Genomic DNA, 19,705 nt, shown 5'->3' with positions numbered 1-19,705 from the left:
ATAAATATTCACTACCAGTACTCTAAAAGGAAAAGTATAAAGTATTATTCCTGATTCAAAACCACTACATAAAATTAGAGTAAAAAATTTAAAGTCTTCAAAAAGGAAAAAAGCACAACTAAAATGCAGGGAGTAAGGTTAGGAATAGCTCCCATAAATCAAATGTAATCACACAATTTCCATTAGAATTAAGAGTTGTGCATTAGCTATTAAATGATAAAGCTATTCAAAGTTTAAAACAACTCATTTTATTATACTCCATCAACGTATTCCTGAATATGTGGAAGAAAACACTGAACTAGGCTTTATAGGAACAACCGCAATTTACTTCACGTTTTACTAAGTTTTCACAGTATGCCAGGTAACTTGCACAACAGTACAGCCCGGTTTAAAATAACTCCCCAATTACAGACTTTAGTCTATTTTGTTTAAAATGTATAAAAACATATAAAACCTCAAGATTAGTTTGTTACTCAATCTTCAAAATGTATTTTGCATTCAGTAACAAGACTGAAATTGGTTAAAAGGATATTGCATCAGAGTATTCTCAAAGGCACCGGCCAAGGCATATCATCACGCTAAGTCCTTTTTAACTGAAAACTTAGAAGATGCTGTGTAATTCTTACAATGTTAAGATACAAAAAGTATAGGAAGTCAATGTAAAACATCCAAATAACTAAAGTCAACAGAATGAGGGTATTAAACTACTTTCATCAGCAATACTAACCAACTTAATAAACAGTAGAGATTTAATATTAAGTAGTCTTATGCAAAGTTATGAAATATATCTTAATATCTCAATTCATTGACTATTTTCTATTTTTATGGCTTTGAAAAGCACCAAATCTATATGAGTTATGAGCTATAATGTTATTTGTAATTTAAAGAAATATGTGCGTTTTATTATTACAACCATAATAACTGATGACTAGTTCCAGTGGCAAAATCTCGGCAGGAAACAGATTTAGCAATTTAAATGTTTTATAAGTTTTTGTAATTGAGGAAACTTTTCATAATCTGACATTTGTTAAAACCACTTATTAGAAATTATGCAGCACAGTAGCTGTGGAAATATGAGCTAGCTTCACAATTATAAAGTCAGCCTATGTAGCCCTTTCCTATTGTATATAGTGGCATAAACCCCACGGCGGCCTATCAGCTAACTGGCAGGCAGGGGGCTGCTCTATTCAAAGTGAGAGATACAAGCTGCAGGGCAAAAACCTGGCAGCTCCCATCTGACCCCACAATCCCCTACTGGTGACAGCTCCAAGCTCCATGGCAAATTAGGCCTTCTCATATTACAATTGGAGAAGACAGATTCCATTAGCAGTATCTGAAATTGAGTGGAGAGCTGCACTGTTATCAGACTTGACTCATAAGCACTGCTATTAATCAGAGCTATGATAGCATTTATATATTTCAAGCTATCTGCTGCCGCTGTGATATTCTGCTACAAAGGGTTGATGGGACTTAGGAAAGTGAACAATAGAGCTTTCTGGGAAAAGCAGAGTAAATCAAGAAAGTCTATGACTTCCGCACATTCTGAAGGGATTGTGGTTTACATAAATTTTCTCCCAATTGGAGATTGAGCTCTTCCTCATCTTACACATGGGATTTAGTTGTCACTCAATGGTAACAGCTGTGAAAAGGTGAAGCGGCCCACCGCTCAGAATATTGCCTTCGCTTTTAAAGCAATTAACCCATGAACAGGAGGATACCTGGTGATATCAAAGGGATTAGGCCAGGCAGTGCATTATTAACATTTCCTTGAACTAATTCTAACTCTGACTAGCTGTCAGAAAAGACTCTACAGTCTTAAAAAAGAGTTTTTGCCTTGCTTTTTTTCCCTTCAAAATGAAGCGCTGCTATTTGAGCCTAATATGTCCCTCTACTTATAAGAAAATGCAAATGAACCAAGCTCTTAATATTCTTAAGCAGTCTAAGTCAATGCAATTTTAATACAAGTACGAGAGAAATATATGATCAATTAACCAGGGATCAAGACAGATATTCTCCTGAATGGAAATTAACTCTCTAGTACTTTCCATTCTTCTTCAACTACAAAAACTTGGTGACTATTTGTTACTTATGCATAGTTACTTGTGAAATTAGGAAGAGCTTCACATTATTCTCTATGGCAATAATCTAAAATACTCTTTGAGCTGGAAAATCCAAATGTCCCTTAAGCAGGAGATTCTGCATTCTCTAAGGTATGGCATTTTAATTTTCTATTGTTTATTGAATGGAATCTTAGCTGAAGCTAAAAGAATAGCAGACCCAGTGCTCAGAATCAAGTCTTCGCCTTCTAAAATTTAATCGAATTTTTAGAAGCAACATAATGTTTAAAAATATATAAGGTATACAATTACAAAATCCATGAGTTAAATACTGGCACAAAACAATCTGCCAGAAGATATTTAAGGATTACTGAAAATGATTGTACATTCTTTGTAGTAAGCAAAGTTTCAATATACCTTTAATATTATTAATATTCCTATATTCTAGGTAATCTACTCGACATTAAGAGATCTGATGTCTTACTGTGCAATATTAATGATGTTAGAAAGCATTTTTATGTAAGTTTCCTGAAACTACACCTTTTAGAAAAAATATTTGAAAAACTGCCTATTTAATGGTGACTTTGTATTACTTTCTTTAAAATAAGCACTGAATTTTGATTATAAAAACTAAGAGCTTTACTTTTAATTCACATGAGTGTTCAACAAATATCGTGGAATGAATTCTTCTATAGTTCCATTTGGCTGGTAATAGTTTGAAAAGGATAGGCTGACTCTCAGGCCTGTTGAGAATATATCCCCTGCACTGTAACTACCAAAATAAATGACATAACATATACCCTCCTCTGATATCATAAGCAATTTAAATCTTCCCTGAGGTAAAGAATTTTTATACAATGCTATCAACATGCTCCCTTCTCTTTTAGTGATACCGGAACATATGAAGGGTTAGAATATAGATGTTTAATGATAGTGACTTCAGTACTCCTTCTTTATTCAGTAAATAAGACCTAGTTTGATATTTCCTAGCAGATAATTTTGAAATTCAAGCATTAAATAATGTTAAATGGTGTTCATGTTAATGATTTATATTATGTATAACTTTAACATTTTATATTAATAGGATTTGTGAATTTCAAATAGAATAGGGCATTTTAAATATTATGCTATTAAATTTAAAAATCATTTACTTTAATAGCCTTAAAAAAGAAAACCCCAGTTCCCAGAAATCACTAACTATATTACAGTCTCAGAAACACAGATGTACACATTAATAAAATGAATACTATTTCATATAAATGAAATGTACTAGATTAAACTCCCCTAACATAATACATGCTTAAAAATACTCTTTAAGGGGACAATACATAAATAAATACATACGGAAACAACTGCCACAAGCTCACTATTTTTAATTCAATAAACTACAGTGACACATAGGGCTTTCAATGTGCTGTTTTACTCACATGCTTTCTACATTAAAGCAAAGCAAATATAAATGAGTTCTTGCCAACCATTAGGAAAGATTGACAAAAAATGCAGTGTTAATGACATCTTACAGCTTTTAAAAGCAAGAGAAAGATGCAAGAAAAGCAAAAATTACATAGTAATTGGAAACAACGAATAAATTGGTCTTTCAATCTAAGTCATGTTTACTGAAAAAAATGGAGCTTTTTACATCAACACATTTAAACAGAAATTTGCTTTTGAAATAAAATCTTTGTTTAAAAGGTACAGAAAGTCTTTATGTCCACCCCAAGAGCTAAATATAGTGAATGCTATGTGAACAATTACCTGAAAAAAACCTAAACCTGTTAAAAGAATTAATTTACTGCACACCAGTCAGCACTAATCCTACATGTACAGTAATGGTCTCTTAAGTGATGGGGGAAAGAAAGAATAAAACTGTTTCCTGGATCAAAACCCTTCAATATTCAACAACAAAATGGAATGATGATTTGGTTTGTAAATGAATAAAGTAGTGAAATGTCTCCTAAACAAATTCTGATAAGGGAGTCAACCTGCAAAGAAGCACATTTACTGTACGCTGGGACAGGAAAAAAGCCATCACTGTAATGGTTGTACAAAAACTGTGTCCTGCTGTTGGGTTTATATTCACAGAAGAAAGGTTTTAAAGGTTAAGTTCAGGTCATACAACAAATGAAATTGTAACAAGCCAGCTGACATTGTATAATGTCTTCTTCCACTCAATCAATAGGCTACTGTTAGTCCTATTACCATAGAGATGGCTTCTCCTTTTTGAAGGGTGTCTATTGTTTGACAAAACAGATTTGCCACTTGAACTAAGTTATTCCCAAAGGACGTGTACCTTGTCAATTATTTGTATTCAAAATAATGAAGTATTTTCATATTAAAATTATGTAAGAGATAATATTGTTAGATCCCTTTTCTGAAGGAAAGCAACTTTTCCAGGGCACATTAAAACCACTCAAATACCTAATTTAGTCATATAAGAGATTGAATTTAAAGCACATGTCAGCAAGTATAAAATATATCATTAGCCATGTATATTAAAAGAAAAGCGTTATAGGCTAGTGTGCTAATCTAAACCCATTATAATCAATCATAATAATTAATAAAAGCTATTTTTAAAGAAAAGTACTGTCCAGAGCTATCCGGATTCTGCAAATTTGTTTTTAAGATTTTTATTTATGATTTTTACAGTGGTTCTCATGTGGAATGGCATCACCAATTAATAATGTTGAAAAACACGGAAGTTTTAGAAAATGAATCCCTTTACTTGCACAGAGCTATTTATAGCTACATAACATTTAAATAGATGTATATGTTACATAAATGATCTATAATACAGACTATCCAAATGAACATATTCGTTTTCTTTAAATGTTTTTGTTCTAAAGTATCTTGTGAAAATTAACAATGTACTCATTCAATATGGAACAAGGAAGTTCCTGTTCACCCTAGATATTTAAAAACAAAAACCACTTTTTCTCTCAGTGGAAATACTGCCAGATTCTTAATCACCAAAGACTCAGAAGGAACAATTCTAATAAAAATTATCCTAACCATTGAGAAAAAGAAAAATATTAATAGTACGAATGAATCTAAGCAGAGACATTATTTTAAATATTTCATAAAGACTAAAATAACAACAAATGTAATAATACAAAAATTTTGGAGAAGATCAAGTTATAATACTTGAATCTGAAAGTTTTTTCACATGCAGATTAAAAGTAAACTTCTGAGTTATAGTTATACTAACTGTTATCTTTCTATAAATAATTAAAAGAGATTTAGAATTTAGCTAAAGGGTAGTATTATGACTTTAACACAAATAAAAATATTGGTCTCCAAAAATGACATTTGAAATTGTACATATTCAAATTATATTTACATACAGAAATCATTTGTTTTATAACAAGACAAGCAAAAGTTTTTAGAAGAAGTGTCTTAATTTGGTTTTTCCTTTTGCAGAAAGTGTAATTTGTATTTTTCACTATAATCCTCTTAGGTATAGGATACACGGAGTTAAGAATGAAGGAGACAGAAACATCAAAGACAACTGAGTCACCAGCATTCTAAACTAAGGACCAATGTTTTAAAAGCAGGGTAGCCTTCCCAACTAAAAAAGTCTTCTATCAGTGAAGTACTTGGGATCTAATTTGCCTACCTTTCCTACAGCCATAATGGAGCAGAGTGAAACCTTACTAAAACCACATCCCAAATTTATTTCCTTAGTTAATAACCTTATTTCAAAAAGTATACATGTTCATATTTAGAATATAATACAATTAGCCCTGGACCTGACAGGCAGCTGCCCATCAGCAATACTGTGAGTAATTAAATGATATTTACCACTTACCAAAAGATGAACCTCATATTGTTGAATTAAACCGGCCCATCTGCAACTTCATAAAATGACAAACCTCATTAGTTCTGCCTAATCAGAGAATTGTGATAATTAACTGTCGACACCTTCACTCCATTGTATGAAACAAAACCAACTGCATTTGAGGGGTCAAATGCATATGAAATTATTATAAATTAAGAAAGTGAAATCACATGTGTTAGGGAAACCAAGCAACAAAAGATGTTTTTAATGCATGTACTTGAGCCATAAGAAATCTGTATCTCCAACTGCTCAAAATTAATTTTAACTAATCAACTACTTTACCTGAAAACGGTGAAAAAAAGTAACGATGCAGCTACTGCTCCAAATAAGCCACAGAGAAGATTGACGCGGTAGGCAATTGAACCAAAAGGAAACAGTGTAATTGCCAGTTTAGCCACCAGTGTGAACAAAGGATAGCCAGGAGGATGGGCAACCTACAGAAATATTAGCAACAGTTAGAAGAAGGGTTTCATCTAGGAAAGGAAGAGTTACACAGGCCTTAATTGAAAAGCAGCCCTTTTCTCAGGCAACTATAAAGATTAGGCACCAATGATTAAATGTTTGAATAGTGGTTTTCTATTGTAATCCTCTTGTGGCAATACAAATAAATATTTTCTTTAGTGGATTTGGCAGCGTCTATCACATGGAGCGTCACCCAGAGAAAGGGTGACATATTTCATTGTCAGTTCTTAAGCAGTTTGTTCTCTGGGTTCACAGTACATTAGGGTCATTTAAAAGGCTATTGAAAAAAAGCAGGTTCTGAAATATCGTATTGGTTAGAAAGTTGAAAGACCACACTGCTATCGGATTACCACCATGCTGACAGTCGTAAGGTCTTGCCTAAAGGGATCATGCACCATAATAAAGTTTATTAAATAATAAACTTATTAAAACTGTTAACCCGATTTATTTTATTCTCCACAGCTTATACAAAATTTGGGGTGATAATAAGCAGCTACTGTATATATAGTAAAGGCTTTGCTTTATAATTTAGTTTAATTGGATTTAAAACTTAAAGTAAATTGTCACATACTGTACTTATAAGTTACTAAAAACTGGGGTTTGAAAATAAATTAATCTACTTTACTCCATGCTTAATTAAACTTTCTTAATTCCTAAAACTGTTAATGAGAGCATTGATTAAACAATAAAACTAATACTTACTCCGAGCTCATGTGCGGCTGTGATCAGTTCCCCTGTGAAAAAATAATGTAAAACCAATAATTACTATTAGAGAATGACACTCCTCCAAAGTTTTCAAAATCCAAATGCTTGCATTGGGGTTTTGCATTAATTTGACTGGATAAAACTGTAAATCTGTAGAGATTTAACAGCATGAAATAGTCTGAGAACATTTTCTCCCTTAGGTCTTATTGAACAAACTATCTTTGGTAGTTTTTAAGAAGTGGTCAGTGGAAATATAGGTAAATTCCGGTTTTTTAAAAATGCTTTTTTTCTCTCTTGAAAGTTGTATCCACTTGCAAATATACAAATACTGTTGGGGCACTAGTGTAACATGCTTTGTTATCCCTCAATAAATTAGCACGAAAGTCTATAAAGATGTAATCTTATGATAACATAAAATGTGCAGACATCTGAGGTTTGGACACTCTCTAAAATGTCCCATACTACCCTAAAACTGGCATTTGGATATCTTCTCCACATTAATTGCATTGGATATCTTTAAACGATTTCCAAGTGTCTATTAACTGCAGGTTATTTCAGTAAGGTCTACTGTAAGACATTTTTTCAAACCATTAAATAATATTCTTTACATAGTCCTTTATAGTTCCTCACCATTAGTGACTATTTCTAAAATTATAATGCAGTAATGTAATGCTTATTTGTTAATCTTTTACATATTCAGAGCACAAGGACTATTTCTGACTCAACCCTCAATGAATCAATATTGATGAATGACTCATGAAAGTTACTAGTACCTATTAGGAAATATACTAATGTCCATTTCCTATCCTTTCATAGCTAGCAATACTCTGCTTCTAATTTCTGTCCCAGCTACAATTTAGACCTTTACTCTCTCTGGCCTGGACTATGGCAACAGACTTGACCAATCTTCTACTTCAATTCATGTTCATACTGAAATCACTTATAATCAACACCTGCCTTTCCCCCTGCCTACACACACACACACACACACACACACACGGCTGGATTGCATCCCTAGTCTAACATTTCTCAATGGCTGCTCTCTGCTTACTGAATGAAGTTCACATTCCTCAGCATGATGTTCAAGCTTTCCATGGTTTCAAGGTCCCTTTTCTAGGCTTATATCCATGAAACCTACGTTCTCTCCAGTCAAATCTGATTACCCACTGTTTCTCTGGAGTGGTCCTCTTTTGCACCTCTTCTCACTCATTTTCTCACCCTGGAGTATTTTCCCTAGCATTCTCTCCCTAAATCCTTCAAAGCCTAGTTCAATTGCCACCTTCTCGGTAACACCTTTCCTTAGACACCTGCTTCCCCAGCCTCCCCATCAGAATTAATCACTTCTTCCTCCTCCATAGAACCTGCTTGAGTCTATTTAGCACTTTAGATTGCCTTATATTCTGGTTGGTTTTCATTTCTCTCTCCCACTAAGTTTAAAAACATTAACCTATCCATTTCACGATCCTGCCAAGATACCAACACTTCTCCCCTCTGGCCACACACAATCAATTCAAGCCATGCACATAGAGGTCAACAAAAAGACACATCATATTGTCATCCTTGCTACTAAGACACCCCTGTCTTCGGTGAGTGACTGCATCATGGAAGTGTTATAAGGGCACCTGAAGACAGATTAAGTCAATTACTTACAGACATTTGTTAGATATTCAAGAGCACCTTAGAAACCAGCACATTTTATACCCTAAATGCTTCTTTTTAATTAGTTTATGGTCTCACAATGTCTCAAAGAACTGTTCCCTTTGTTAACTACTGTAAAGGATATGATTTTACAGTTTACTCCATAACGGATTAGCTCTGAAGTCCTTAGCGCCAAACTATTTTCATCGATTTTTTTTGTTCTTGTATGTTTTTGTGACGAAGCCACCATAAGTTCAAAATTTCAAGGTCACTATTCATACTCCTCCATTTAAAATGTATTCAGAATTATATTTAACATTAAGAAAAACAGCCTATTTTTCTCTAACTTCTTTTTACCATGGAAAAGTCAGTGTGTTGTTATTATTTCCCGGAGTTCTGCTGCTATCAAGATAAATCTGGAAAGTGACAAACTTCCATCAATTCTTATCAAATGTTAAACTAAAATAGAAATAGAAAAGATGCCCCCATTCTAAATGTATCTTTGATAAAGATCTAAGGGGAAATACTACTCTGAAATTCATTATGATAAAGAGGAAGTGAATAGCAAAAAAAAAAAAAAACCTCAGAGCTTCCAGAGTCTTGCCTTTCTCTCAATCCTGTACACGAAGGGTTCCTCAGAGTTATGTCTACCTGCATCAGAATTAATCTGCTTTTTAAAAATGAAGACTCCTTGCCCATACCTCTAAACTCCCTAATCTACTAAGACCCACTGGCACTGGGGGCTCAAGTGTCCCAGGTAATTCTGAAATATGTTCCAGTTTGAGAACCACAGCTTTGTTGTCTGCAATACAAACTAATGGCAAGCCCAGAGTCATCAGCGGATGCTTAACCTTTACAAAAACCAGCTCCCTTTATATCATAGGTCTCAACATTAATTAGACTAGATTGTCACACATCACATCTGTTAAAGACAGTCTCATGTACAAACTAATTTAGTGAAGGCCAGCTTCCTACCCCCTCCCCGAAAAGCACCACGAGCACCCCTGCCCATAAATGAACTATGTGTGTCAAGTGGTACAAAGAATAATTTTGGCAAGACCACACAATGTGATGAATCTATGGAGTAAAATGTAAGACTTATCAGGAAGAAGAATACATGCTTTGTATTGGTTTTGAGATGTGTTCTGTTTATTGATGAAAATATAATTCATAAACAAATATTCAAGAATAGTACATTCAACATGTAAACACAATTATCAAATATACGATTAAGCAAATTTTCCATATTGGCATATACTTGGAAAACAGTTTATTTATCATTCCCAAAAATGAACATAAAAATATTAGAAGCAACCACTATTTAACATGAAACCAAACAAATTAGAAGCACCTAAAGTTTGGTAACTCAAGGTGAATACACAACTTTATTCTTCTGGGAAAAAATAAAATACAGTATTAATAAAGGCAAGGCAATAAACATTTTAAGTAGATTTTAAATATCACTACATATGTGATGATGGATTTAGAAAAGAATTTCTTGAAATGTTTTGACAAAAAGTAGAGGTTAAGGGGGCATATTCTAAAGTCAATATACTTGGGTTCTTTTCCTGACTACTCTGTGTGACTTTGGGCATAGCTTAGCCTTAGTTTTCTCATTTATAAAAGGAAAATAATGATCACACCTACTTTTAAGGGTAGCTGAGGGGGTTAAAACCACCACCCATATAAAGCACTTGGAACAGTGTCTGGCGCATAGTAAGTGCTCAAGAAACTTCAGTTATTATAAATCTCACTCCCATCTTTCACACTCAACCAATCATAAGTAGCTGTCAATCTTTGTATTTTTTTACAGGTAACAGAACTACCTAACCTCTGAAAAATGCCCTCCAGCATCAAAACTCTCACAACTATAAAGTTACTTCCATTATGAAATACAAATCTTAGAAACATGGTACAGAAACTCCCTACTACACAAATGAAACACTATCCGTATTTGTGCAATAGGACTCGAAAGAAGGTAACAATCTGAAGATGGAACATCAAGGATTTTCAATGTGGTAGGCAGCCCTAAATATGATCCCCACTAATCCCCAACTCCTGGTATTCTCACCTGTGTAATCCTCTCCCCCTTGAATATGGGTTGGGTTTACTGATGAACTTCCAGGAATAAAATGGAGAAGTGGTATATCACTTACAGTATTCGGCTACAAAATGACACAGAGGTGTCAGACAGAGAGGTATCCTTCATCTTTTTCTTGACAGAAGTCAGTTAACTTATGGAGACCCACACAGCAAAGAACTAGATGGCGTTTCTCCCCAAATTGAGCCTTGAAAAGACCGCAGCCCCCAACCCACACGATGACAGCAAACTTGTTCTGAGTACGAGCAACTAGCTTAAACTGGACCCAGATTCCTGATTAACAGAAACGGGAGACGATAAACGTTTGCTGTTTAAGCTGCTCAATTTAAGGATAACTGGTCATGCAGCAAAAACTGCTGCTTCAGTCCACAGGTTCACCACCTGAAATTACAGCACCATTCTGACAAAATTCCTGGCCACGATATGGCATTATTGAATCCAAAAACAAAACATAGATCTTGTTTCTTGCCTCAAATATAAAACAATGTGATTTAACTGGCCGATGAGTCATGCTTTTCTTTTTCATAGAAACAGCCGCACCTGGCTTCCACCTTTTTAAGAGTTCTGCAAATATTCTGCATGGCTAGTTCCTTCTCAATATTCAGGTTTCGACTAAAATACCACTTCTTCAGAGGTCTTTCCTGAATAGCCATTCGGAAGGACCCACTACTTACCCCCACTCTCAATCACATTTCCCTCCTACCGTCTCCATAACTTATCACCAGTTTAATATGCTGTTTATTCATTAACTTGGGTATTGTCTAACCGCACTGGAACACTCGCAATTATCTGTTCGCCACTACTGTTCTTTTGTCTGAAACATAATAAGGACTCGGTGAGTAATATCTGTGGATTAAAAAAGGATGCAAATACTTAGGACCAGGAAAAAAGATCTGGGGAAGTGGAGAGGTCATTAAGCCCCACCAGACGAAACCAACAATAAGCCCCATCTCGAAAGCCTGAGAACTAAAGAAACGAGAACGATAGGGATGGAAACAGAAGTGGGCTCTGAAACACACAATAGTGTCCTGTGCACAGGTGGGTGGATGGAGGCCCAGAGCTGACCAAACCCAATGCCAAGAGCGGGGGCCAGACGCAGCCCCCGCCCGTTCTAGGATCAGGGGAGAGGGACAGGAGGGGCAACCCTGCGAGTACTTTACCCGAGTCTCCCCCAGGCACCGAGGGGGGCAGCGTGAGGGTGAACACTGCGGCCACGGCGGCGAACACCGCGATGCCGCCGCGGATGCCCCCGGAGCGCCGCGTCCCCACTCGGACTGCCCGCCCCCGGGCCTGGCCCCTGCCGTCGCCATGGGGACTCATGGGCCAGTGGCGACCGAGGGAGGAGGACACGGCTGGCCCAAGGACTCGGTGCGACACAGAGTTCCCCAGTCGAGAGGCGAGCGGAGCCTGTGCGGCGGCCACAGCGACTTCCGGGTCGAGCCTCCGCGGATTGGACCGCACCTTTCTCCGTCTGAGCGCAGGGAGGAGAAAATGCCAGGCCTCGCTTGAGCCAGGCCCTGGGAGTTTTCCCGCAGTGCACCACGCATTGGCGTTCACCTACTTATAATGTGATTTAAGGTTCCTAATCACCGGGAGAGCCTTCCCTTTAAAAAGCAAGCCTGGCCACGGCCCTACCGTCTCCATGCTGTTGCCCCCTTTTATACTGACTTGGTTGGGTCTGACAGAGACCAAAGCAGCATCGAAAACCGCGAGCGCGGAAGGGCTGCTCCTGCCCCCTACGGTGCGGGGTGGAACTGCACAAAAGGGCCATGATCAGCCAGGATCCCCTACCTGTGCTAAAACAAAGGGTGGTGTATTTACTGTATGTGCGAAGTAAGTCAATAAATACATTAATCGCAATTATGTATTTATTACGATTTATTACGTTGCTATGATTAATTACAATAAGTCTTTGTGCTACTTATTAAATCACTGAGTAATTTTTAGAGAGATTAGAATATGCTAGTCTTTTTTTTTTTTTTCCATTCCATAGCATGATGAAAACTCTGTAGACGAGTCGGGAAATTTGAGTTCCTGTATTCATGCAAATAACTCATACCATGATAAAGGTGTCTCCTAGTTTAATGAAGAGGAGTGTTTTGCTGGAGCTTTCGACACAACAAAGTGGGAAATGAAATTGAATCACAGTATTTTACAATGAGCTGTAACGCAAAAAAAGAATCGGGTTTGTTAATAGGACAACCACATAACAGTGCAATTAAGCTTTTTAAGCTTATAGTTTATGTTATTAAAGCAATTATCCTGGAGTGGGAGGGGAGGAGGGCAACCCCCATAGAATGTATCTTGCAGACACACTGAAAACCAGTGACAATCTCAAATGTGTTACATGCAGTTTGATAGGGACACAGTGACTAAACTATAGAGTAACATATACGTACCTTGACGGTCATGGGACCAGCACACCTTAGTCTTTTCCAGGCACTTATACAATTTCCAACCTTTTCCAGGTACTTTCTCAGCTGTACTGTGAGTTCCTGGAGGAGAGGGGCTGTGTGGTAGAGTGCTTCTAAAATGGCTTCCCAGATAGCCCTGCCTCCTCACTCACTTCCTGTATAATCTGCTCCCTTTATGTGTGAGCTTAACCTAAGGATTGGTTTCTATCAATACAATAAGGCAAAGTGATGGATGTCAGTTTCAAGATTAGGTTATAAGAGACTAACTTTCATCTTGCTGGCCCTCCCTCTTGTCCTCTCATTTGTTCTCTCTGATGAAACCACCTACCCCATATGGTGTAAGCTGCCCTGTGGAAAGTTCCGCATGGGAAGAAACTGAGAGTCGCCTCTAGTCAACAGCTGGCAAGAAACGGAGACCCTCAGTCCAACAACCTTAGAGGAACTGAATCTAGGAAACACCATGTGAGGGAGCTAGAAGGTGGGTCCTTCCCCCACATAAGCCTTGAGATAACTATAAATCCTGTCAAGACTGGATTGCAGCCTGTGGATGACCCTGAAGCAGAGGACCTAACTAAGCCCCATCCAGACTGCTGTCCTACAGAAACTGCGAGATAATACATGTTGTTTTAAGTCGATAAATACAGGGTAATGTCAGTTATCAGCAATAGATAACTAAGATAGGCTGTCTTCTCTTTCTTTGCTGAAAGAACATACCGATGAGTAACATTGACTGAGTCAAGCATATACTTCTTTCCCTTTTTGTGGATTTCACTTTTGCTTATGAGTTTTGTTTTACAATTTTTTATTTTGAAGGGGAATAATTCTTTGTCCGTGTCTGGGAGGTAGAGATCAGAGCTGGAAGTACAAATTTAGGAGTTTCTCGCGTAAGGATGATATAAATGACTAACTCGATAAGGAGATAGTGTAGAAAGAACAAGGCTGAGGTCTAATGTCAGCCCATATTCTCATTTAGGGAATGGTTGGAGAAGGGAAGAGAACAGTGGAAGGGAATGAAGCGTCATCAGAGGTTAAAGAAGGAAAGTCAATGAAGTACATGTGGTCAGGATGTTACAGAGAAGTAAAGGACAATGAAGAAAGGCGTGTCTAGATTTTGTGAAGCGCAAGTGCATAAAACTTGGAGAATTATCTGTAAGCAAACTGATATAAATCAAACTTCAGATACAGAATTAGGCACCAGATATTGGAAGACACCTGGACTAGAGAGGAACTGTGAAGCCCAAGCTTCATTCGCTTCACAGTTGTTTTCCTTTGAAGATTAAGAACTTCCAGTTCTCTGTTTGTGTCTGACTCTACCTCTTAGTAAGCATCTGACTATTCCTTCCTCTCCAGAAGTATTTTCTTTTCTGACCTTCATTGATAGCACACTCTTTGGTTTTCCTCTTATCAATGGTCTCCCTGCCCTGGCTCTGCTTCTATCAGTCCTCTAAATGCTAGAGTATTCCTGGGCTGTTCTAGGCTTTTCTCTCTTTCTGTCTTCTTTCCTGAGATGATCATATTAAAGCTTTAAAGGGCAACTATGGGGCAATATATCTCAAAAGTATACCTCCTCTGCTTCTCTTTTTTAAGTGACTGATTATTTTAAAACACCCGACTGCCCCCGACCTCTCCATTTCTATGTCTAAATAGCCTGTCAAACCTGATAGACTTTGTCTAATTTCCATCATATTTAAAATGATACCTGGCACAAAATGGGTGCTAAACAAATATTTATGTAATAAATGAATACATGAACAATCAGAGATCATTGGTGTATCCATTAGGGATTGCATTTAGCTACTAGTGACAGATCCTGCTACAGTGTCTTAAACATTAAAACAATCATTCTCTTATGTAAAAGAAGTCAGAAGTCTGGAGGAAGTCAGTCTAACACTGGCTTGGCAACTCCCTGCTTCCACTAGGGACAAAGCTGAAGTCCTCATATCTTTCTGCACCATCCCACTCAGCTTACATTCTCAAGGTCATCTACTGATCCAAGGTGGCTGCTAATGCTCCAGACATTACATCTGTTCTTGAGGAAGAAAAAGAAAGGATGTCACCCAGGCAGAGATCACTCCAGCCTGGGTGACAAAGCAAGACTCTGCTTGCAGAAAAAAAAAAAAGTCAACTGATTATGAACTTTAGTCATATCTACAAAATACCATCACAGCAACACCAAGATTTGTGTTTGATTGAAAAACAGGAATGGCCGGGCGCGGTGGCTCAAGCCTGTAATCCCAGCACTTTGGGAGGCCGAGATGGGCGGATCACGAGGTCAGGAGATCAAGACCATGCTGGCTAACACGGTGAAACCCCGTCTCTACTAAAAAATACAAAAAATTAGCCGGGCGAGGTGGCGGGCGCCTGTGGTCCCAGCTACTCGGGAGGCTGAGGCGGGAGAATGGCGTGAACCCAGGAGGCGGAGCTTGCAGTGAGCTGAGATCCGGCCACTGCACTCCAGCCTGGGCGACAGAGCCAGACTCCGTCTCAAAAAAAAAAAAAAAAAAAAAAAAGAAAAACAGGAATGTAGCCAAGCCAAGCTGATACATTCAAAGAACATCACAGAGGCCAGGGAACACTGAATTAGATATAGTACATCAGATTGATGGAAAGTAAATGCATAGATCCGTGGCCCTATGGTACCCTAAATTTGGCTCTGGGAGTCTTCCTGGGATTTATGGCCAGCATCTAGCTTCTATCGAAACCAAGGAGGTGGCTCCTCCTTATTGCTGAGCAGAGGGGGACATTCCCCCTACCCACCGGGCCTCTACTGCTGCCTCCCTGTTGCGAGGTGAAGGAATGCCTCATCACTGTTCCACTTATGGTTTCCACTAGCACCACATCTCCCTACCCACATAGTTATGGGGGTAGGGAGATGGCCTCCTTTTCCTTGGACAGTGGTGAAAGTCCTGACTCTCACTAGGCTCCGTCTGATACTACCCCAGAAGGGAGGGAGAGGGGGACCTCATTATTTCTGGGCAGGGGTGGAAGTCTAAGATTCCCATGTGGTCTCCACTGCTGCCATGGAGAAGAGGGTTCTCATTACCACCCAACTGGAATGAAAGTTCTGGCTTCTCCCTTTGCCTTCTTTGACATGACCCTGGTGGTATGTGGAGGCACCTGGAGAGGGTAGAAGTCTCGGCTCTCCACTCAGCCTTCCTCATGGTTTATTCTTTGGTTTTGGCTACAGTAGAGTGATTGTTTTCTAAATGCATCTGTCTTGCAAAAAAATACCTGTTTCATCTTTCTGAAAGCAAAAGTCACTCCTCTTTGTTTTATCCTTTCTGAGCATTCAGAGTAGCTTCACAGACATTCATGCACTGAAATTCACCTAAAAATTACAACTTAGATGTCTAATTCCCCCACACCCCACTTGATACAATCAATGTCTTAATATTTCTAATATCAGTGAAATTTAAGGTTAGAAATTTTAGACTAGAAATTAGATACCTAGAATGCTATCCAGTAATCCACCTACAATAGGAAAATACAAGAGATACAAATACCCCTGTCAAATGCCTCAGAAAAGTAATTTTAAACATATAAATGTATTAGTAACCAAAGGAATTTGAAATAAAAATAAAGGAACGCCATTTCTACCTTTCCAACTGTCAAAGGTATTTAATAAATATGGGGGATTGGTGATAAAGGAATTTGGTATAGTATTTTAGAGGTCAAGTTATCTATGTGTATCAAAAATATGTAAAGATATTAATATAATTTGACCTAGAATTAATTGTAAGTAAATATTTGTATACATCTTTAACTTTACTAGTAATCAGAGAAATACAAATGAAAACCTCAATGAGATACTACACACCTACTAGGTTTGCAAAAGTTAAAGTCTAGCTATATATGATGTTGGCAAGTGTGTGGAAAAACAGAAATGTTACCAGGAGTTAGAAACCACTTCCAACTACTTGGAAAACAGACATGTCTAGTGGAGTCAAAGGTGTTTGGAGTCTACCACTCAGTAATTCCACTCCAGGTTTATACCTAGAGAAGCCGGGAGACACATACAACATGTCCATAGCAGTGTTGTTCATAATAGCCCCCATACAGGAACAGCCTCAAACATCTATCGACGGCAGACTAGAGCAATAAATCCTCTCATATTCATACAATAAAATAGTATACAACAAAGAGAATGAACAAACTATAGCTAGCTACCATGGAACAATCTGGCTGGTTCTCACAAACAAAATATTGGGCAAAAGGAACAAGTTATGATAGAACACGTGGGTAATGATATTTACTTATTTATTTATTTATTTATTTATTTATTTATGAGATGGAGTTTCACTCTTGTTCCCCAGGCTGGAGTGCAATGGCATGGTCTCGGCTCACTGCAACCTCCATCTCCTGGGTTTAAGTGATTCTTCTGCTTCAGCCTCCCAAGTAGCTGGGATTACAGATGTGTGCCACAACACGTGGCTAATTTTGTATTTTTAGTAGAGATAGGGTTTCACCATGTTGGCCAGGCTGGTCTCAAACTCCTGACCTCAGGTGATCCACGTGCCTCGGCCTCCCAAAGTGCTGGGATTACAGGCGTGAGCCATAGTGAAACTAAACTATATTATTTAAATATACATTGTGTATATATAATATTATATATGCTATATACGCACAATGTATATCTAAACAATAGGTATACATTGAAAAAGTGTATACTATATCATATATCTCTCTATATGTATCTCCATATGTTTAAATTACATTTAAAAATCCCCTTATTTAATCATTGTATTTTACGTTCTAAATATAATTTTTTCTACATTAGAGAAATTAAATGTTCATAAAGTATTTCAAAAATCTTTGTTCCAGTTACCTGTTATTATGTTAAAACTATCCCCCTGGTGGCATATAACAACCATTTAATATATCTTATAATTTTATGGGTCCAAAATGTATACAGGGCTCAGCTAGGAGAGTCTTCTGTTTCGTGTAGCATTGACTGGGGTCACTGGATGGTATTCAGCTGGCAGATAGGCCAGTCTGGGAAGTCCAAAATGCCTTTATTACATGCCTGATGCCTTGGTTGGGATGGCTGGAATGCTGGGCTCAGCTGAGACTTTTGATCTGAATGGTCCCATGTGGCTTCTCCAACATTGCAGTCTCAGAGTAGTTGAACTAAGTTTCCAGAGTTATAAGAAGCCTAGGCAGAAGCTGCAAGGTTTTTATGTCTTAGGCTTAGAAGACACAGAATATTGCTTCTGCTGTATTCTCTAGATCAGGCAAGTCAGTAAAGCCAGCCCAGATTCAAGGGGAGGGGAATTCGACTTTACCTCTCAAACGTAAAGAATTTGCAGCTATCTTTAATCTATACATCCCCCAACAAGACGTGTGATACAAAAATAAAAAATATATATGGGGCAAATATTTTTTTTTCCTGCCTGAAGGGGGAAACAATCATATGTGAATCAGGATTGTGGGAAAATTCAAATCGTTAACTCAATATGCAGTTTGGAAAATAAATATTGTTTGGCCTCAACACTAAAGAGTCTTCTAACAAATATTAAGTTAATACTTTTTCAAAATCTGATGCAGCTAATATTTGAATTATTTAATTAGAGTTTTAAAAGGTTTGTGTTATTTTCAAAATCTTTTTGTTCTATTTCAAGTTCAAAGAATTAAGTTTTTACATTTAATAAGAAAATGATAGTAAAATCTATCAGATGGAAAACAAATTATGAATACTAGGACTGTGAATGTATTCAAGTACCTAGCACAGTACCTAATACATAGTAAGTACCGGGAATGATTTGAAGATTGACTGTAGAAGGGACAGAGAGGATCTCTCACCTTGCTAACTGCTTTCAGAAAAGATTACATCTAAACCCCCAACCCTAAGGAAAGTCTCTCCTAACCCAGACCCAAGATACAAACCAAATGACAAAGGAAATGTAAGAGGTATATAATTATAAATGGTAATTTAGAAGGTAATTATGGAACTTATAAAATATTAAGCATTTTCATAATCATTCAGGGAGCAGCCTGTATTCAAATCCTGGCTCTACTAATTATCATTGTGATCTTGAAAGTTCTTAAATTACTTGGCCCCCATATGACTCATCTGAAAAATGAGAATGATGACAGTGCCATCCTCTTAAGTTTTATGTGAAGATTAAGTAAAATAACAACAACCACCACAAAAAACAGAACTTGGCCCATTGGGAGTCACAATAAATATTAACTGTTATCTAACATTTAGAAGAAATTCTATAGGATATTATTTGAAAATAGGGCAAGTAAAACTGATACTTTTCTACTTCCATTTCAAAGGTAATTAGCTAGAACTGAAAATATATGAGACAGACAAACTATCCATTCGCAACCAGGACGTGATCTGGGAAGCTTTGTGCTCCCTAGAGACTTAGCCTTGGATTAAAAACTTCAATTCCGTGGTTTGTGCAAGTCCAAACCCCATCCCAATATTTCCAGGAAATCTTGCTGCCTTGTTCTACTCATCTCTAGCTCTTCAACTATTCTGCATCAG

The 19,705-nt window shown here is 37.3% G+C and overlaps 1 protein-coding gene across 1 annotated transcript in view; it reads right to left on the bottom strand.

Moving 5' to 3' along the window:
• Nucleotides 1-12,239, bottom strand: part of TMEM260 (transmembrane protein 260) — a 63,724-nt gene extending 51,485 nt beyond the window's left edge. The window contains exons 1-3 of the mRNA XM_025392542.1: nucleotides 11,959-12,239; nucleotides 7,057-7,088; nucleotides 6,175-6,326 (exon numbers count right to left, since the gene is read on the bottom strand). Coding sequence (XP_025248327.1) covers nucleotides 6,175-6,326; nucleotides 7,057-7,088; nucleotides 11,959-12,118 — 344 coding nt within the window. The 5' untranslated portion in view covers nucleotides 12,119-12,239. The remainder of the gene's footprint in view (nucleotides 1-6,174; nucleotides 6,327-7,056; nucleotides 7,089-11,958) is intronic.
• Between the last annotated feature and the right edge of the window lie 7,466 nt (nucleotides 12,240-19,705).

This window comes from Theropithecus gelada, chromosome 7b (assembly GCF_003255815.1).
Source record: "Theropithecus gelada isolate Dixy chromosome 7b, Tgel_1.0, whole genome shotgun sequence".
NCBI lineage: Eukaryota > Metazoa > Chordata > Mammalia > Primates > Cercopithecidae > Theropithecus > Theropithecus gelada.
This window is presented reverse-complemented; position numbering and strand designations above follow the sequence as displayed.